Source organism: Pholcus phalangioides, unplaced genomic scaffold (assembly GCF_987345545.1).
Source record: "Pholcus phalangioides strain wild (caught in Gottingen) unplaced genomic scaffold, Ppha-v1.0 ptg000015l_1, whole genome shotgun sequence".
NCBI classification, from domain to species: Eukaryota; Metazoa; Arthropoda; class Arachnida; order Araneae; family Pholcidae; genus Pholcus; species Pholcus phalangioides.
In genome coordinates this window covers 107,860,187-107,883,126 of record NW_028301608.1, presented here as the reverse complement: position 1 = coordinate 107,883,126, position 22,940 = coordinate 107,860,187, and the positions used below count along the sequence as shown (strand labels likewise).

General features: G+C 38.2%; 1 protein-coding gene across 1 annotated transcript in view; it reads right to left on the bottom strand.

Annotated features, from left to right (window-relative positions):
• Nucleotides 1-21,230, bottom strand: part of LOC149077320 (uncharacterized) — a 418,271-nt gene extending 397,041 nt beyond the window's left edge. The window contains exon 1 of the mRNA XM_089245092.1: nucleotides 20,860-21,230. Within this exon, the coding sequence (XP_089101218.1) occupies nucleotides 20,860-20,909 (50 nt within the window). The 5' untranslated portion in view covers nucleotides 20,910-21,230. The remainder of the gene's footprint in view (nucleotides 1-20,859) is intronic.
• Nucleotides 21,231-22,940: the final 1,710 nt, after the last annotated feature.

The window sequence follows — 22,940 nt, the reverse complement described above, 5'->3', positions numbered from 1 at the left end:
TTGTCCTGCCGTTACGTAACTTTAAATAGGACTTCCGTGCGTGAGGAAACAATTAAAAACAATAATAATAATAAATTGGATGAGATCATAATAAATAACAAAAATAAAATAACGGATAAATTCTCTTTATTCCAGTTTTTCCGGCCATGTTTCTTTTGTGACCGCCATTACTGACCGGACTCGAGACGACCGAAACCATATTTTTTTTTTATGGAGAAATATGGAGTATTTATTATTATTTCCGAGTTATATAAAGATCTTTTTTTTTGTATTCACTGTAATTAACGTTATACAAGAAATGATATTGCGTATAATTTTTGTAAGAAAAATTCACTTGAGAGGATGATGGCTTGTGTTTCCGTGAGTTGGAATTAGGATGAACCCTTAATGTAATTAGAATCATCCTGTACGTTGGGGATAAAAGCGGATGGTCTCATTCGTCTGAGAAAACAAAAATGTGCCGCCTAATTTGTTTTATTTGATTTTTTTTTCCTAATGTCGGGCCCCTTGTTCATCCGCCATATTTCCAGAAGGATCTATCTAGTTGGGCGGATGAGGATTATAGCTGAATGAAACTGCTGCTGAGGTACGCCTATGGATGTCGCAATCAACCCCTCGACATAAACGGATATTTCAAGAGCTAAATTTGACGTTTCATCATCGTGTATATATATATATATATATATATGGAGAGTTTGAGCTACACACACTGTGGTGAAAGAGAAATGGGTGTATAAAGAATGCATCCGAGGATGGCATCACTATCCGTATAAAGGTTTTTAACAGCTGGTTGATGCGAAGATGTATTTAGGAAAGAGAAAATTCAGCTGCCCCTACGGGAAATCGAACCTACGTCCGGGTGAACGCCTAGACCACTAGACTACAGAGGGGCCACGAATATCTTACTCTTTCTTTGTGAGCTTTGGCCTGAATTTTCCGATCGTCCATGTACGGTCCCGTCCAGTGCACACGAGATATTCGTTGCCTCTGTAGTCTATTGGTCTTGGGCGTTCATCCGGAAAGTGAAAGGACGTGGGCTCGATTTCCCGCAGGGATATAGTTGAATTTTCTCTCTTTCCTAAATATATCTTCGCATCAGCCCAGCTGTTAAAAACCTTTGTAAAGAATCCATGTATATACGAGTACTTCAAATTGATAGAGTTCGCAATAACACTGAAAACAGTTATTTTCTCTAAAAATGAGTTTTCGTAATTTTTTGATTTGGCAGATGCCAAAAAAGACAATATAGAGTTTAAATATATGGTCGTGATTGGACAAATCCCTGCGCAACGTCGCCATGGCGACTGAAAAATTTGTACTGGCGCGCCAAAAATTTTCTTTGTGTACAGTGTTACAGCAGTCAAAAATTTCCCAACTAGTTTTCATCATCAAAAACAACTAGAAACCGGTCGTAAAACAGCCAATACATTCATGACCATACGTCATGCATTTCCCGGGACATTTCCGTTTTTTTTACCTAATTCGATAATAGACAACTAGTACAAAGCAAAATTTTTAGAGAGGACTAGAAAAACAAATAGCAAAACAACAAGGAAAACAATTAGATGAATATTTTTTCCATCTAAATGGCCGAAAAAAGACCAGATCTGTTTGGGAAATAACTAAGTTGGCAACGCTGTTTGTGTAGTTATTAAATTGCAGGATAAGTATGAAACAATAGTAGTATAGCAAACAAAGTCAAGTATAGCACAAATGTTTGGAATTTACAGCAGCATATCTGGCAACATGAAAAAGAGTCACTATGCCTTGAAAGTCAGTAGAGCATTATTTTGGACCTTTTTTTTCTGAGTAAAAATTGTTTTGGATTGTAATTTAGATTATTGACAATCATTCGATTAACTGACGATGGCAAGATTCTTATGGGAGGGCTATCATCGCATAATCTTGTTTATAATTTCGATTGTCGATTGGCGTTTTATGTTTCGAGTTTAATCACCTGTTATATGATTTTAGATTGACGATCGTCTTCATACATATATATATATATATATATATATATATATTTTGGTTGCCTTCGTATGAGGCGACAATGTTTTGTTTTTATAATAAAACTTTCCGGATACACCCACCCTTCGGGAACGCTTCGATATCTGAAGCGGGGTGTGTGTCCGGTCTTCAAAGGTCAAAGTTCCCCTCGTTGGTCATTTTGCCTGTTGTGGCATTTGTATTTGTATAAAATGCCTTTTTTTTGGTATAGGTAGTAGCATGTGGCAAACCCGAATTTCGACGCTATAATTATTTTGAAGCAAAAAAGCAATACAGTCGAATCCCGTTTCAACGAATACCGTCAACTTACTTCTGTTAACGGTAACTTCTGTTCGATAATATCGATAACAACCGGCGATGATCAGGTAGATTTGGCTGAGCGTCCCGTTTCTGCCTCAGTAGAAAAATGGCCAGCTTATCCTGTCTCAATGATTATATTATTTCGAGACAAAAAACGTGAATCTTCATGACACTCCATGACGATAATGACCAAAAATAAAAATCCAATTATAAACCCCAGTGCATCATTTTTCTTCAAACACGGCAATAGAGTATAATCACAATATCCACACACACACAAGAAAATTTATTCATTACTAAACTTTTCGATTCCCTTCAATTATTCCATTCACAATCCTCCCCCCCCCCCCCTCTAATCACGAAATACATCATTTGCAATTCAAAGACGGCAGAATTGCCCTTCCCCAATAACAACAACAAAAGGCCCCAAAAAACAAAATAATAAAATGAAACATTTCAATAACAATAACAACAGGCCACAAAACGTGGTCACGCCCAAGGGGGGACCACCACTGAGGATACGCAAGATGTAGGGCGAGGCCTAATCACATCATCGATAGAAATATCAATAATTATTCGAAGGGAATAATGGCAGAAGAACCACCTTTTATATATAAATATATCATAGTTATATTCGTTTTTTTGAAGGTTACACAGTAGTTATAGAGAAGAAAATTAACCGCTAAATTAAAGAGATCGGCAATTTTTAAATGGGTGCAAAAAAAAATGATGAAATTTCAGAACAATAATGAAGAGGCCACAAACGTAATAATTTCAGGGCAGTGACTCCCGAATAAAACGGCGGCGACGACCCAATTTCTCACAATAAAAATCTATTTTTGTGAAAATTATACCTTTCTTTCACATTATTTTATAAAACGCGTCCTTTTGTAGAACGTTTAATTCATCTATTTTGGAGAGAAATTAGGCGTTTTCTTTCTCAAAATAAGGTGTCTTGAAGAGGATTCGGTTAACATGGGTTTCGTATCCCCCACTCCAATTCGGCAATTCCCTTATGTTAATTAATCGTTGGATGGAGGGGGGGGGGGATTGTATCACTTAAGTGATCTGAGAATGTGTCCCGGCCCGCTCAAGTGCTCTGAAACTGTGCTGCGGGTGACTAAAGTGATCTACAAGTATATGTATCATGTGGAACCAGGCCGCGGGTGCGGAATGTGGGAATGTGCTGCGAGTCAGTGGAACTAAGTCATGTGGAACCAGGCCGCGGGTATGTGATGTGGGAATGTGCCTCGAGTCTCAGTGGAACTAATTAAATTTTGAACCAGGCCGCGGGTATGGAATGTGGGAATGTGCTGCGAGTCTCAGTGGAACTAAGTAAATGTGGAACCAGGCCGCTGGTATGTAATGTGGGAATGTGCTGTGAGTCTCAATGGAACTAAATAAATGTCGAACCAGGCCGTGGGTATGGAATTTGCTGCGAGTCTCAGAGCAACTAAGCCGTGTTTCACCATAGGGTCCTGTAAATATGACGCGGGTCTATAAAGTCTTATGGAAATGTGCCTTGGACTGCTTGATTGATCTGAAACTGTGCCACACGTTACTCAATCACGTGATCTGTAAATATGTCACGGGTCACTCCAGTGATCTGCAAATGTGCCGCGGGCTGCTCACGTGCTCCGAAATTATGCTGTGTGTCACTAAAATGATCTGTATGTATGCCGCAAGTCATTAAGTGATCTGAGAATGTGCTACGAGCCACTTAAGTCACGTTGAACTAAGCCGTGAGTCACTAAAGGGGGGTCTGTAAATATGACGCTGCTCATCTCTAAAGTCATGAAAATGTACCGTGGGCCGCTTGTGTGACCTGGAACTGTGCCACGGGCCGCTCAATTGCTCTGGCATTGTGCTACACGCCACTCAATCACGTGATTGTAAATGTCACGGGTCACTTGAGTGATCTGTAACTATGCCACGGGCCGCTTGAGTGCTCTGTAACTGTGCCGAAAGAGTCACTCAAGTTATTTGTAAATATGCCAGGGCTTTCTTAAATCACCTGTAAAAGTGTCGCTTGGTTAAAACTAGGTGTGAGGTCGCGGGCCACATCAGATAACTCCGAAGTCCACATAAATTGAACATTTATGATTTAATTCATATTAATTGAATCAATAGAGAAAAATTAGGCGTTTTGGTTCTCAAAATATGGTGTTTCGAGAAGAAAATTCTATCCAAATGAGCTTCGTATTCTTCCTTCCCCCCCTCCAATGTTACAATTTCCTATGTTAATTAATCATTCAGATGGAGAGCATTGAAATAGAGTGACTGAGATGTTTGGCGGAAGTCGTGTCAATTTCTTACTTGATGGCTTTTGGGAAATGCGACACCAAGAATAAGAAGAGTAACTCAATGCCATAGGGTTAAAATGTCCACTGATTAGACGTCCAGCCAGCAGGGCCGCCACTAGATACAGTAAAAGTCCGTTATAACGAATAATGGCATATAACGAGAATCTCGCGATTACGAGTAATTCGCAAGGGAAATCGCATTAGTCAACAGCTAATGTTAAAGATACCAAAAATATTCGCGAAAATCAGAACACATTCGTTATAACGACAACAGAAATTCTCGGGAAGCATGTTTACTTTTGTATTTTCTATAAGGATTATACAGGGTGGGCAAAAAAAGTAGAACTTTAAAAATTCATAAAAACCGGAAAAATAGCCGGAATAAGAAACGGTTTGCCGGGTTAGCATCGATAGATCACGGGAATTTTTTTAAGATGGGGAAAAATAACTCAAAAAACAGTCGATAGGGGGCGCTTACCTACTGAAGTCACAGAAAAGATACGCAAATAACAGAATGCCTCAAAATTGTTTATTACAGCAGCATGTGTTCCACGTGACCACCACCACCACAGGGGATAGCACATTGCAGGCGAGTCGCAAATCCAGCAACAGCAGGTCCACATACACGGTTTACAATGGTTAACTTGTGGTGGATTAGGAGCGCGAGTTCTTATAACCGTCTCATTTGCATACATGAAGTCGCTCGCACCAGTGCCACCTACTGGCTTTTTTCCGGCCTTAAAAAAATTCTCGTGACCTAGCGATGCTAACCCTGCAAACCGTTTTTATTTCGGTTATTTTTCCGATTTTTATTCATTTTTAAAGTTTCTACGGACTGTACATGAAGTGCACCGGAAAGAGTGACATTTTTGTTTTTAAATCTCTCCACCCTATTCACAGGTGTTTATAAATAGGGCATGTGTCAGTACCTCCCAATTGATAAGAGGATCATTCGCTGTATTTTACTTTCTTGTTATGTATGTGGGAGGTGGAAAAACACAAAATTTTGTCTGTAGGTGTATTGGTTGAGCAAGTGGTGCGCGACCCCTGGTTTTGACATCATTGTTATTTTCTCCCTGTGTAAAAAATCCTCCCCCCCCCCCCCCTGTCTTCCTCCTTTCTTAGGATCTTCCAAAACTGGACAAGGGCAAATAGGTCTTAATCATTTTCATCTGTTTTGAATGTTATTGGACACTTTTATAATTCAACGAATGCACTCCAGTTGCGGAAACTGCTGCATTCCTGCTGCAAATTTTGTTATACATTGTCAACTGTCGTTATAATGGACTTTAACTACACTTGATCAATCGCGTCAAACTCGAATTTCGGTGCTCCATTGTAATGTCGAAGGAGAGGTTAAAGCAAGGGTGCTCAACCTTTAAGACAGTACGGGCCCCTTCATTGGTATGAAAACGTTTTGACAGCACCGCAGGTCACGTATGTGATCTGGAACTACACGGAGGACTGCTTAAATGCTAAAAAACTGTGACGCAGGTGACTTAAATGACGTGTAAATGTGCCGTGGGTCACTTAAATGATTTGTAAATGTGTCGCCAGCTGCTTGAGTGACCTCAAACGGTGCCGCGGGGGTAACTTAAGAGATGTGGAACCACACCACGAGCCACTTCGGGACTCCGTAACTGTGTCGAAGTTTGTTTAAGTAATCTGAGAATGTGCCGCGGGCCACTTAAGTGATCTAGGAATGTGCCGTGGACAAGTGGTGTGACATTGCATTGCAGGTCACTCAAATTATCTCTAAATATGCCGCGTGTTCTTTAAGCGATCAGGAACTGTGCCGTTGTGCACTTGAGCGATGTGTAACTGCACAGCAGGTCACTTAGTCATCTGTAAAAGTGCCGCTAGATTGTTTCTAAAAAATTAGGCTTAAGGTCAAGTGCCACATCAGATGAATCCGAGTGCCGTGACGTCACTGAAGCAGGTCACACGTCTCACCTATAACCATTGGATATAGCAGGCCGACGCATGCGTCATCTTTAACCTTCTTTTGTAGTATATCCAATGGCTACAGGTGAGATGACTTTCTTCAGTGACATCACGAGCTTCGTGCAGAGTCCTTCTGCTATAGATGGTGTTGATTTAACTGTCGTCGGCTCAATGACTCTAGCGCATTTTTTTTTTGAGAAATATCATTCGTAAATTTTATTTCCCATCCATTCATTCAAAAGAAAAGGATCATTTGATGCACGTCCAATGGCTCCAAAACCCAAACTATGAGAAATAATTTCCGAGATCATAAACAAAAAACGAATGCCGTGGGAGGATTAATGACTGGCCATCGTAAAAGTCGGTCACAATATAGGAAAACAATATGTATTATCGAAGATACAAAGTGTGACATCCAAGTTTTGATGTCATGTGTGATACAAGTTTTCCCATTCCCGTATAATTGAGGATTTACTGACACTCTCTCTCAGTCCTCACGTATATAAGCAGTCGTTTTTTTATTCTAATCCTTGCGGTCGTTTTCTTTTGAAGTGACAGATTCCCTCAAGAATACAAACTACCACATTAACGAAAGATGAAGGCCGATATTATCTATCGTCGATCTCATCATCTTTTTTATCTTCGATCTACAAAGCCCTACCACAACTGACAAGATTCATTAGGTAGGTCTATGAACCGTCGCGCGATATAACGTGGGTGTAATTGCCTTCCATGTCGCTTGTCTTGTTGTCGTATATAGGCTAAACGGTTAGGATCCATCCTCGTAATGAGGTATTTCCATTCCGTGCTAGTGAATTCTTAGTATTATAATTAATAATAATAATAAAGGTTATACTGTAATTATACGACAGAATCCAGATATAAAACCAAACGCGTGAAAACTAAATGGGTCGAGTTCCAGAATCGTATATGATTGGAGAATGTTTCTTGATGGGGGAAAAAAAGATGGGTCCGATGGCTCGGAGACATTATTCTGGATGAATATTTTGAATGCCGTCCATTTAGGCCAAGGCTGCCCAACGTTTATGAGAGTGCGGGCCACTTCAATGGTTTGAAAACGTGTCGCGGGCCACTTCGTTGGTTCGGAAATGTGCCGCGGGCCACTTCATTGGTTCGGAAATGTGCCGCGGCCCACTTCATTGGTTCGGGAACATGTCGCAGGCCTTTTAAGCGATCCGGAGCAGCGCCGCACGTCACTCAAGTGATCTGTAAATGTGCCGCTGGTCACTTAAGTCACAAATCGTGTAAAGCAATGTTTTTCAATCGCTGGTCCACAGACTGATGCCGGTGCGTGGGAATTTCCTGCCGGTCGACAAAACATTTCGCGCAATTCTTGTAGCTACTATATAATCTTGACTTTAATAAATGTAAAATACATTCTATATATTATAACTACATTGGTAACAGGGCATATGGTATTTTACTGGCGAACCCTTGATCGTAGAAGCATACGTCAAATTAGAATAAATATCCGAATAACGTACTCAGATGTGTCATTCATGTTTTGCAAGGTGTTGTACAGTTATTAAAATAAAAATGCTAACTTTTAAACGGACGCCCTGCGATCAACAGCCAAATTACAAGGTAGTTGCCCCCGTCTCTCCAGATGCCAACAAAAAAATTCCACGTTTCCAAGGTGCATATTCACTGAGATATTCCAATTCGGGGAGCATACATATATCATACTGTATATATACATACATACATATCCTTCGCTTTATGATAGTAGGGTAGGTAAAGGTAACTCCATCTGTTAGTTCCTGTGCTTCTCAATAGGTAGAGCTAACACCATCGTAGCATTGGGTGTAAGAAAGGGACAAACAAGGGGAGCTGACATCTTGGCCCAATCGAAGAAAAATTTGAACTAACCCGTTCTTGCTGTAGTAAGCCCTTCGATTTATCTTATTTATTTACTTTTTTGTTGGTCCGCGAAATTTTTCAACTATTTGCACCGGTCCGCAGCTGCAGTAAAGGTTGAAGAACATTGCTATAGCGGAAGTAGAAAACGTGTTTCGAATATCATCGCACATTATGAAAGGTAGATTAATTCATACGATTAAGACAACAAACCGCAATCAGACATCTCTGTTCCTATGAGGATAGAGATGTACAAGCCAGTTACGAGATCTTATAGTAAATTGCCTTTTTTTTAAGTCAAAGCGCTAAACAAATTTATATAATCTTACTCAGAAAACAATTAATTTCATCTTTTCACTTTCGTAGATTAATGTCTGCGTGGTGTTGACTGATACTAATTTTATTCCTGCTTCGGACGACAGTGATATTGAAATACAATGTGGACGAGAAGTCCTTGAGGACACATTTTAAAAATCAATTAAAAAAATCAACCAGTTGACATAAAAAGATGCGGCATGCACACTAAAGCACTCGCCGTGGCCTGAAAGTTTGTTGTTCTTTGATAAAATTTGAAAAAAAACGGTTAAATTTCACTCATAGGTGGTGCTGTAAAACGAAAAACTCAACATAACACATACAATGCAACACAGTATTACGACAGATACGTAAAAATGGCTGAGTGAGGAGATATTGATTTTTCAGGAAAGGAAAATTCATCTCTGCCTGACGAGTGCTCTACCAACTAAGCTGTGAAGACAGATTGAATTTCCCCTAGACGGTCGCAACATTCTGCTAATAGCTCGCAGATGGCACCGTCCTATACCGCCATCTGGTGCCGCTGATGTCATCTGCGAGCTATTAGCAGAATGTTGCCACCGTCCATTGCACGAAGCCATTCAGCATATACATACGCTCCAAGGAGAGGAAATTCCGTGTCTTCGTAGCTTAGTTGGTAGAGCACTCGTCCGGCAAACGAGAGATCGAGGTTCGAGTCCCCGTGAGAGGAGAGGTGAATGTTCCTTTCCTGAAACATTGATATCGCCAGTTTTCCGTATTTGTCGTATTAACAAAGGAGAGTGATGTCATAACAAACATAATTGATGTTCATGACGATTCGCGTTACATAAAACAACCAAATTTCAACACGAGCACCCGTTTAGACATAGCCCGAGCTTAAAAGGGCGCTCCTACTGAAATCTGATAGTTTTACGAGCACAAATTTTGTCATAAACATAAATTATTCCCTGTATGTCACATTTTATGTGGTTTTTCATTTTACAGCGCCACCTGTGAGTGAAATCTTAATTGTTATTATTATTTTTTTGATTTAACAGAAGAAAAAATAACTCTAGGCCAATGATAAGTATTTTAGTGCAAACCACCTTTTTATGTGAATTGGTAAATTTGTTATTAATTTTTAAAAGTGTCCAGGACTTTTTATTCACCCTGTATGTAGCCGACACGAAAGGATTTACCTGTTTGATGCCTCGAGACAAAGGAAGTTAATAGACCAATGTTATTGCAATTTTTTCGCAACTGCGGATCGGTGAAAATAGTTGCAAATTTTTGCGAATCGGCGGAAATGGTAGAAATAGTTTGTGGATCGCACAAAAAACAACTAAATATATACAGTAAAACCTCGTTAAGTCGTCATTTTTCTTCAGGCCCTTCCACCTCTCGTAGACAACAATGTTATTAAACCCTCGTTTACTCGTAGCTAATTTCGGTTAAGTCGTCACTATGAAAAAGTTTGAGAAAGAGGAACAGACTATTTTTATGGCTCCCATTAAAGAAAGAGCTTGTGTTAACAGCATTGCCATATGCTTAAAAGTCACCATAAAATCCTATATACCCAAACGGAACAGTTTAAGTAACGAAAGTTACGCTGGGGAAGTTCATTTGCCGACTAAGGTTTTTGGAACGTTGGGGACTGTTCAAGCTAGATCTCATTTCTTCCTGGGCTCCATTGGAGAAACTGGACAAACCGCGAGGCACCCAAGCTCTGTCGGAAGAAGCAATGTAAGCACTTCGCCCCCGGGCATCTCCGGCAAAACCAAAATTTATTGATATGTCAAAGATTACATATAGTGCAAGGAAATCAAAACTTATGTAAATCGAAGAATCAAATTAATCAAGTCAAAGTGCAACGCGCGCGGGCACGGATAATAAATAATCATAGAAAGCATGGGCTCTACTAATTTAGGTCTTGAAATTTAAACAAAATATCTTTGTTGATAAAAATTAGACATTCTTTTCCAAATTGAGGTCTTCTGTTTACTTTTCCCTGCCCAGGGCCCCTCCACCAAGTCAAAAGTGTTCGAGATTACTTTGTAGTTGCACCATGAACTACTGATGAAGAATTCAAACACTGAAATTAAATTTGATGCATATGTAAAATTAATGTGCAATATTCTGTTATGAGAGAGTTCTCTATGCAGACACTTCTGTTATGAAGAAAAGCTACTTATTCAAACAGTTGCTCTGTTAGTCTAAATTAAAAATTGCTAGTATAAATCAAAGTGTACAGTATATATACATTTCGCCTCAATAATTCAAGTAATGAGATAAAAAAGATAAAAAATTGCTATTATTTTTTTCTTTGGCAATCCATAAATTTCATTAATATTGTTATTTTGATTCATACTTTAATAAATTTCATATTACTTTAAATTTATACGATTTTCATAACATTGCACATTAAAACTGAAGGAACTCCACTTACCCCTACTTACTCGATTTACCCCAACATGTTTATCGTATTTCTTTCTAAGCGTGTCCTTTTACAGGGTGGGCAGAGTCCGTATAAACTTGAAAAATGAATAAAAACCGGAGAAATAACCGAAATAAAAAACGGTTTGCAGGGTTAGCATCGCTAGGTCACGGGAATTTTTTTAAGACAGGAAAAGAAAATAACTTAAAAAACGGCCGATAGGTGGCGATGGTATGAGCAACTGGAAATATGCAAATGAGACGGTTACAAGAACTTGCCCTCCTAATCCACAATCAGTTCACCGTCATAAACCGTGTATGGAGTTGCTGCACTCTGTCGTTGCTTGATTTTTGACTCGCCTGCAATGTGTTATCTCCTGTGGTGGTGGTCATGTGGAACACATACTGTAATTAACGATTTGGAGGCATTCTGTTCGTTATTTGCGTATCTTTTCTTTGACTTGTGAACATCAGCGCCACCTACCGGCAGTTTTTTTAGTTATTCCCCCGTCTTAAAAAAAAATCCCGTTACCTAGCGATGTTAACCTTGCAAACCGTTTTTTATTTCGGTTATTTTTCCGGTTTTTATGAATTTTTAAAGTTTCTACCGAATTTTCACACACCCTGTATTAACAACCCTATTAGAGAAAAATTCCTAGCGACACCACAGAGTTGTCCCTTAACAATCGTCATAAGTCGTCATAATTTTTCGATAACTTGAGGTGACGACTTATCGAGGTTTTACTGTATATATAGGAGAGATAATTTGAGGACCGGCAATAATATTTAAACAGTATTAGACTACTACTGCTAAACCACACATGCACCTCGTCCATATTAAACAGTATTAGACTATACAGGGTAATTATTATTAAAGTTCCCGCACACTCTTGAATAGTTTTTCTCAAAAACTATTATCCGAATACAACCAAATTTGTAGGATTTCTTAATGAGACCATGGGAGAGAGATTTATGAAATATAAAAAAAAAAGTTCAATTTTCGACCACCAGGGGGGAAAGTGGTACTTTTTTGATTGCATTTACATTTTCCCATGGTTCATTTAGCGTATATACCAAGTTTCAATGGAATACGTTTACCAGAACGGACGCTACATAGGTCTGAGTAGTTTCGGTATACTGACACTCCTCAGACCAATGTAGCACCCGTCGGTATACTGATAGTACTCCGATCAATGTATCGCTCCTTCTGGAGGACGTATTGCTTGGAAACTTCGTATATACGCTATATGGAAAATGGGAAAATGTAAAATGCAATAAAAAAAGCATCACTTTTTCACCTGGTAGTCGGAAATCGAACTGTATTTTTTTACTTCCATAAATCTCTCTTCCGGCCTCACTAAGATATCCTTAAAGATTTGGTTGCATTCGGATAAACAGTTTTTGAGGAAAAACTACTCAGAAAACGGTAACTTTAATTATAATCACCCTTGTATTGCATTATTTATCAATCAAATATAAAATTATGCAGCGGCTACACGAATTGGACGAAACGGTTCGCGGACGGCAGAGAGTTCCCACGGACCAGCGGTTGAAAACCACCGAAATAGACGGTTATTATAACTTCTCATATCAAAATGTTCAACTCAACAAAAATCCAGAAATGTTATGACATGACCTGATTTGAAATGAACGATAAAGATCCTCAATTGACCTTTGGTGGTTCACGTCTCGGCACCTACTAGTACGGTAATAAAACGAGACATTATAATGAAAGCATACACTACCTGCTATAACCCCCAGTATATTATATTTCTTCAACACATTAAGAACAACTAAACCTGCAATTGGTTAACGGGTATGAGGAAGTACATTACCCATGATGGCGTATTCTTCTACGCGCGAAAAGGTACCTTATATGCCTCTATAAATATCCAGTGGAATTGCTATCCACTAACCAGTCATTATTCAATAAATCCACCATGATTCTGCAATAGCCTTACCACCTGGTTTATTACTCCTTAATACAAGGGTGCTCAACCTTTAAAGTGCGGACCACTTCAATGGTTTGAAAACGTGTCGCGGACCACTAAGTGATCTGGAACTGGATCACGCGTCACTTGAGTGATCTGTAAATTGGTCGCGAGAAACGTGAGTGATTTTTAGATGTGCCGTAGGCTGCTTAGGTGAACTGGAACTGTGCCACACTTCACTTGAGTGATGTGTGAAAATGTCGTGGGTCACTTAAGTAATCTTTAGATGTGCCACGGGTCACTTAAGTAATCTTTAGATGTGCCACGGGTCACTTAAGTAATCTTTAGATGTGCCACGGGTCACTTAAGTGATGTAGAACTGCATTGCAGGTCACTTAAGTGATCTGTGAATATGTCATGGCTTCCTTAAGTAATCTGGAGATGTGCCGCGGATCATTATGGTGATCGTTAAATGTGTTCGCTTAGTTCAATGTTACAAAATTAGGTTTGAGATCGCATGCCACATCAGATGACTCCGAGAGCCACATTTGGCCCGCGGGCAATGGGTTGAGCATATATATATATATATATATATATATATGCCTTAATATAAAAAGGCCTCTGTACGCATCAATGTTTGTGTGTCTTCAGACCCTCCACAGGGCCCCCGGATAGTATGAGAAGTATGCAATTCCCGTTCACATGTCGCAGAGATCGCCCAATCATCACCATACATGTACACGGTAACAATGAACAAAGGAAATGGGGAGATATGTGTGTGTGCGTGCACGTGGTGTTTGCTGTGCGCTTAACCACCGAAGCAAAACTTTCAAGGACATGATATGACAGTTTCGGGGTGGGCACCACTTCCCAAAACTTACACCTAAGTATCATTGGGGTGTGTGTGTGGATGGATGGATCAAGATACCTACATTTTAGAGATTGGTCATTATCTAAGAGCAAACACTTGGTTAGCGAGACCGTGATTCATAGCCATTATTATATAATATATATCCTCTAGTCTTTTCCCCTCTGTAATCTTTCCCACCACGCAATTCTGAAAGACTTTCCTTTCTTTGCCGCTTTCCATCGCTGGCACCGGTGTTTTTTCTTTAATGGATTCCTACACGTAGAGAGACTCGTGATAATGTTTTAAATACGCTTCTTTATGATGACATAGAGAACTATATGTGTGCCAAATACGACCACACTTCGACTTGCGAACAGGTTCCGTTCCAAAAATCGGTTTATAAGTCAGAAGTTGTGTGTGCCACATAGTAATTTCCATATAATGCTGCGTGAGATTGGTCGAATGAATCGCGAATCATACTGAGACAAAAATGTATTGGAAGCAGCAATTCGAACAATGATTCGACAACTGATGCAAATACAAGGCCACAACAGGAAAAATGCCCAACGATGTGGGTGAGAAAAAGATGCCCACGACAAATATGGATATCATATATTTCTAAAGTACAACAACCAAACTAAAAGTGCAGTTACGAAAACTAAACACTCTGCCCATAAAAAATATTTATGGTTGTCGTATTGATAGAGCTTCTCGATTTACCCCAACATGTTTATCGTATTTCTTTCTAAGCGTGTCCTTTTACAGGGTGGGCAGAGTCCGTATAAACTTGAAAAATGAATAAAAACCGGAAACATAACCGAAATAAAAAACGGTTTGCAGGGTTAGCATCGCTAGGTCACGGGAATTTTTTTAAGACAGGAAAAGAAAATAACTTAAAAAAACGGCCGATAGGTGGCGATGGTATGAGCGACTGGAAATATGCAAATGAGACGGTTACAAGAACTTGCCCTCCTAATCCGCAACCAGTTCACCGTCATAAACCGTGTATGTGGAGTTGCTGCACTCTGTCGTTGCTTGATTTTTGACTCGCCTGCAATGTGTTATCTCCTGTGGTGGTGGTCATGGGGAACACATACTGTAATTAACGATTTGGAGGCATTCGGTCCGTTATTTGCGTATCTTTTCTTTGACTTGTGAACATCAGCGCCACCTACCGGCTGTTTTTTGAGTTATTCCCCCCGTCTTAAAAAATCCCGTTACCTAACGATGTTAACCTTGCAAACCGTTTTTTATTTCGGTTATTTTTCCGGTTTTTATGAATTTTTAAAGTTTCTACCGAATTTTTCACACACCCTGTATTAACAACCCTATTAGGGAAAAATTCCTTGCGACACCACAGAGTTGTCCCTTAACAATCGATACTGGTGTACCCTTGTCGAAGCAGTCGATTGACGGCGTATTAATATTTCATGGCGAATCCTATCTACCCATTTGATACTTCGATCATATCCCCTCGACACCTGCATCCTTCCAATGTAAACATATTTAAGAAATCAAATCTCTCTTCATAGCTGAATCCTTGTGTACCAACCAGAGCATGCGTAGCTCTTCTCTGAACCCCCCCCCCCCCAACCAAGTCTATATCCCTGTTTTAGATAAGGTGATGGGTGTGAAGTGAAGGGGAGGGGGAGGCAAAAACATCATCCAGTCAACCCGCGCCTTGCTATGCTTCGCATTGTTTCCAGTGAGGGCATAACATAACTACAGGGTTTTCCGTACAAGTTACAACATTTCCCCCCCCCCCCTTTCTTCTTCAAGCATCAAAGATGAATATCAAACACATTCAACGACGGTTTTTGCCAACAAAAAACGAAAGGCTGAGTTGAGTTTGGTCGTTGTAGGGGATTTAATGGCATTTATTGGGTGTTATATTGGATAAAAAATAACATGGCAGAAATAGGAAAGAAAATTGAGACCTGTCGTAATGGTTGTTAGAATGGAAAGGTCGTTATAACGAACATCGACTGTAGCTGGTTTTGTAGACTTTTGCCGAATTTCATAAGCAGGTTGATCTAGTACAAATTGTGGTCTTTTACTACTCTGCATACGAATTTAATTGAATTTCGTCCCGCAATTTCATAAGAAATATGAAAAGAATCAGGAATCCTCTCTTAATTTTTGTGAGCACCAGCTCTCATTCTCATAAGTGGGTGAATTCCTCAAAACTGCATTCATAATACCACCGGCAGTGGTATTATACCGTATTCAAAACACCAGCACACATGCTACTAAAACTTGTTATTTCAATGAACTTCGAGATTTGTTAATGGGCACGTGACTCTCTCTCTCTCTCTCTCTCTCTCTCTCTCTCTCTCCCTTCTACGACCCGATCGGATGCCATTGAAACTCCAAGGGGGTTTTGTTTTCAACTCTATGAATCTATACAGAGGAAAAGATAACAACTTCCTGCTGAAATATATATAGATGATAATAATAACAATAATAGAGAGAGAGAGAGAGAGAATCATTGCGAAAGTAACAGAGAATCCGCACAAAAGCGTGAAAAAAACCATTGAAATAAAAAGAGGAAAAAAAAAAAGACCGTAACCGCGTACATGTACCATCTATGATACAGTTCGTCCCACTGACTTCAGTGGAGTAACTGGAACGGAAAGTGGTTTTTCTTTTCAATCAACAAGTCTTTTGTTTGACGTGGAAATAGCAAAAGGAATAATAGTAATAGTAATAATAATAATACGATGCAGTTGCGTATACAGTAGGTGGTACCGGTAAGCAGTGGACTGAATGAAGATAGAGACCTTCACAGTCGGTGACTTGTCATGACCCCATGGGAGAAGAGACTTTTCCCGAACGCCACCTTTTTACCTGATGGTATCCGAACCGGAAATTTCAAGATGGACGGACATCCATTATAAGAATATGCGTTAAATGTCCATTGGAATTGTTACCCGTGGAAATAACGCGTGAAATTGTCGTGCCAAGAGTGTATGAAACGGCGTCTAAAACATCACCAACATGATCTGAAGATGGTGTAAATTGCTCTTTCATGTTGGGTGTTTTCTAAACTGGGATATCTTTTACATCCTGGTAATAAATCATGTCTCAAGAAGGCATCGGGGCGAATCACATTACGCTCTCACGTTTTTTTTCCTGATATTGAATGGTAAAGTGACCAAGTAATATTTTTAGCATGGCTTACACAAGGACGAAGACTGACAGGAATTCATCCTCAGCCCGAGGGCCGTAGAATGAAGCAAGCTAATATAAGAGAAGCTTATTTTCAAGAGGGAACATCTCCTTTTTTTTTAAATTCATATTTCAACGGTTTCTGAACCTGGGATAAGCTCCGTCAGATTATGCAACCAAGATTATTTAAACAGGAATATTTTTGGTAAAAATTACATTGTAAAGTTGTAACACATTGTAGTTACAATGTGTTATTACATTGTGATTACATTATTGTCGTCGCTACCAAAAAGAAACATATCCACCTCGTTCATTTACTTTGATATTTTTTGGTAGAACCTCTCGATAACGGTCACCCATGGGACCTAAAATTTTTTTGTCCGTTAATGGATAGTAAAATTGAGTCCCGTCGATGTAATTGAAAAAAGTACCCGTTAGTAGAAGCTGCTATGGGAGGTTCCATTGTAGAATGGTCATGTTCCTCATGCTAACCCCCTTTACCAACCGGGTACGTAATATTGCGTCCAAATGCGAGTGGAATAAATTCAATCCCAGCTGACTGTTTCTTCAACCTCTTTTTTCCTCATCGCGAATATTTATTGTAACCCTATGAAACAAAGTTGCGTGAGTGCCGTCCCCCTCCCCACTACATCGTAATAGCTCAAAGAGATAACGCTTTATTGATAACGAGAAACTGAGATAACAGATATGGTGGCAGTTCTCCTCAGCTTTTTCCTTTTCCTAGTTCTACAGGCCCCCCCCCCCACACACACATATATATATATATATATATATATAATGTATCTTTCTCAGAACTAATCCTTCCATTATTAGAAAGAGAACAAGTTAAAAAACTACAAAACAAGTTTATAAGCGAAGGCGAAAAAGCAAGGCACTGCACTAATACTCCCTTATCCAATTTTTTACCTCTGTACTGTTCCTTCCCAACCTTATTTTTTTTTCCCCCTCTCTTCCTTTTTTAACGTTGAACAAGGCTATCATATTTATCGCCTATACGGATATTACATTTTTATTTAGATTTGTAAATACTTTATTTACAAGTTTATCAATTAGTTTATATATTTGGTTAATTTATAAAAATTGAAAAAAATTGTATATTTAAATGTGGATTGCGAAAAAGTTATTCCCATGAAGGAGAATTTTTTTAGGTTAGAAGAAAAATTTGTTCCAAATTTTGTCGATAGAGGACGCCGTAAACCAGTCCGGCAGGAGTGATTGGACTTCGATCTCTTCGGTGTCCGAAACGGTCGTGAAACTTCTGCCGGCGATTTGTGGCAGAAGTATAAACCAACTTCAGCAATAGTGCTTTATCCAACAACGTCAACAGCACAATGATAAGCACAGTAACAGGAAAATTCATAAATTAGCTGTCAATCATTTTATTAGATTCTGATTTGCGTATTTCCAGTGATTGGCTTTCGTGCAGTGCCATCCGTAGACAAAAATTTGAAAGAAATTTTTTTCTGTACCAAAAAAACAAAACTCCGTTCGTGAAATTAACTTTTTCGCAAACCGCATTCAAATATACCTTCTCATTCCTTCATTTTTTATGAATTTTTTAAATATTTACGAATTTATGGGACACCCTGTATATATTCCCTGTCGGTCAGAAAATTTGTTTCTCCTACCTACTCACTTTTTGCCGGTCCACTAATTATTTCTCTATTTTCTGCCGATACATTAATACAGCATATTACTATTAACCCGTGTTTTTATTTTTCTCATGTTCATTTTCTGTGGATCCACAAATTATTTTTCTATTTTCCACGGCACAGAAATTATTTATCCAATTTTCGCCGGTCCACAGTTGCAAAAAGGTAAAGGGCATTGCTATCGAGAACTATAAAAATTTGAACCCATCATATCGGTCCTATCATGATCAAGTGATTTCACAGATAAATAAATAAAAAGTCCTTCGCTCTTGTTTGAAATGGATATAGAACTACACTTTTAACATACTTAACTGTGGTACAGTGATTTTAAATTGAGTCGAAAGAACACGGTTTTTGATTTTATCTATAACGAGAAAAACTTGTATCAAATTTCATCCCTCTTCCCATTCTCTTGTATGGTCAAATGATATTGTTAATAATGTTATCATCAATGTTATTGATGATAAATAAATTAATATACTGCATTTACCACACAGAGTACGAGTTTTTTTAACTAATTCTCTATGAAATGCTTCAGTTTTCAAATACAATAATCCACTCAATCAATGAGAGAGAGAGAGAGAGAGAGAGATAGTTGATTTATAGACTTGAAAACTTTGATATATATATAAGCAAATGTAAGTGGCTGTTTTTCTGTAATATTGGTTTTTCCTCGGCGATGCCTTTAATTTTTTAACTTCAAAATTGTGTTTAAGAAATCGAAAATGAATACCCAAAAATAATGAAAAGTGAAGAAACGATATGGATATCCCCAGAACTATAAGAACTATCTTCCAGTATAAGTGCATTTCATGCCTTCTGGTGTTATTGTAAATAAATAACTATAATGAAAACTGAGAATCAATGAATATCTGTAATTAATGAAAATTGGGAATCAATGAATATCGGTAATTAATGAAAATTGGGAATCAATATGAATATGAAGAATTAATAAAAATTGGGAATCAATGAATATCTGTAATTAATGAAAATTGGGAATCAATGAATATCTGTAATTAATGAAAATTGGGAATCAATGAATATCTGTAATTAATGAAAATTGGGAATCAATGAATATCTGTAATTAATGAAAATTGGGAATCAATGAATATCTGTAATTAATGAAAATTGGGAATCAATGAATATCTGTAATTAATGAAAATTGGGAATCAATGAATATCTGTAATTAATGAAAATTGGGAATCAATGAATATCTGTAATTAATGAAAATTGGGAATCAATATGGAGATGAAGAATTAATAAAGATTGGGAATCAATATGGATATGAAGAATTAATAAAGATTGGGAATCAATATGGATATGAAGAATTAATAAAGATTGGGAATCAATGAATATCTGTTATTAATGAAAATTGGGAATCAATGAATATCTGTAATTAATAAAGATTGGGAATCAATATGGATATGAAGAATTAATGAAAATTGGGAATCAATGAATATCTGTAGTTCATATCCATATTGATTCCCAATTTTTATTAATTACAGATATTCATTCAGCGTTCGAAATCATTGGTGGTCCGCTGGTCCGAGACCAGTGATTACACAATCGGACCACCGAGAAAAAAGTTGTGGTGGTCCATTAATTCTTCATATCACTATTAATTCCCAATTTTCATTAACTCGTCATATCCATATTAATTCCCAATTTTTATTAAGAATTAATGAAAATTGGGAATCAATGAATATCTGTAATTAATTAAAAGTAGGAATCAATATGGATATGGAAAATGAATGAAAATTAAAAATTTGGGAAAGTAATAATTTCAGAACCAACTAAATTCTTTAATTATTGAAGATTCACAAAAAAAAAAGAGATCTCATGTATCACGACCATGATACATGATAATAATCCCAGATGCAAAATATTTTTCATCTTTTTTTTTTAAATTCAATTAACACATTAAGTGTGCACATTAAGTGTTAACACAATACAGTTAGCACAGACACAAACACGTATTACTTTCTAATGTTTTACCCAAGGGGATCACACGATCCGACCAGGTTTTGAACATAATTATCGAATTAATCATCATAATTGCAATTTAACGAAGGCGCGCGAATGATAAAATAACTCACCGGCCACACCGGAAAATGACAATCTTCTTCAGTCTCTTTCGCCACACCATGATGCAACAATACAACAGCAGCAGCAACAATAACGAACAACACCACAACAACAGCGGCAAAATCTTAACTAATTCGGTCGAACTAAAAAAAAAAAGTAAATTATGCGCAGTACATCAAAATTATGAGAATGTCAGCGAGTTATCAACCACAATTGAGGCAAAACACCACGCACAACACGACATGACATGGACGGCATGTACTTATCGTATCCACAAAACCCGGCAGCCCCCACAACATGAAAAGATCCTGCGTCTGACGCACACACTCAAAAGCCGCTCTCCACAAATGAATGAATGAAATGAATGCAGTGCATGTATCATCATCAGAAAGAAGAATGGTGGAAGAAAAGGCTGCGCACCTTTTCCCTCTTTTTTTTGCCACTTGCGATGATGATTAGAACAAAAGAACATAAAAATAAATACCGAAACGAAACCACGCGCGAGTTAGGTCAACGCGCGCGCCATCTAGTGTCGTCACGAGGGATAAAAAAGCCTAACCCTGGAGTTTGTTGAAGGCGTTTATAAATTGTGTTAAGTCTGCTCAACTTTCAGGAGAGTGCGGGCCACTTCGGTTTGAAAACGTGTAATCGTTTACGCTTCTGTAAATGTGCCGCGGGTCACTTATGTGATTTGTATATCCTGTGTGGGCCGCTAAAGTGATCTGGAATTGTGTCGCACATCACTCGTGATCTGTAACTTTCCAGTAGTTCCACATCCCCTCAAGGGCCGCGGGTCCCTTGAGTGGATGTGTAAATGGGCCGCGGACAACTTGAGTGTGTCGTGGGTTACTCAAGTGGTCTGTAAATATGCCGCGGGTCACTTAAATGATATGGATTTGGCCGTGGGCTGCTTGAGTGATGTAGAAAACTGTGCTGCTTCAATTATTTTTACGAAATTTGGTTCAAGACGTGGATGTCAACCCGAAGGAAGTAAAGATCGCCACAGAGAGAAACAAACCTACAACGGTAAAAATATTCAATCTTTGCGCTCCGCTCATAGGTTTAAAAAACAGATATGGCAGCACTCAAAATTCACGCACAACACTGGATACACACTTGGACCGTTAGGTGGGACCCGATTTCTGCATGGGCAACATGGGCATTCACGTGGTCCCTCCCCCCAACCTACAAATGTTTTAGGGGGGTCCCAAATTTATAATAATATATATACATTTTACTCAAACTTTTATAAATTTTATTTGGTAAAATTTTGAAAAATCAAATTATTTTCCCTAAATCACATAATACTATTTCCAAAATGTCCGTTATTAGCAAACCATGTAAAATATCAATTTTAATATTATACCAATCAGTAATAGACTTTACACAGCTTGTACAACGCATCTATTGTAATATTAACTCCTACAAATATATGTTTCAATCTTCTGTTCAATTCTTTAATTTCACAACTTTTTGACTGTAAAATGATTTATGAAACGACGACAAGAAAGTCTGCATATTTGATCAACATGAAATCCCAAATCTTCATGAAGATTCTGTATATTTTCAAATTGCAAAACTTTATGCATCTGATCTTACGAACACTTTTTCAGGCGAACTGCAACGATTTTCATCCTTGGTTCGGGTTTCTGACACAATGGCACAAATATTAAACAGCGCTAGACGTTTCTCCAAATTATTGTTATTCAAATGTTGCGACAGCATTGAGTGATTATTGGCAACATTACCAATATCAAATTGTTCCAGAGGAAGATCATTCTTCTTATTAAAAAAAGGATAAAAATCATCAGTTCGCTCAACTTAAGTTCAACAAACTCGGTTTCGCTCGTCTTTTACAAGGAAAAACTCTCATCTTTAACTTTATTGTGTATTGAAGCTGAGATAACTCACAAATTAGATTTTGATGACATTTTCAATGATTTTGCTCATATGAGAGTGCGAAAAAAAGCATTTATTGTAAGATATTTCATGGGGAATTTTATATTACCTTTCCATCCTTTTTTGACATCCTCTTTTCACATCATTTTTTGATGTGTTTACAAACAACGTGTACTGTATTTGTATCGAACTG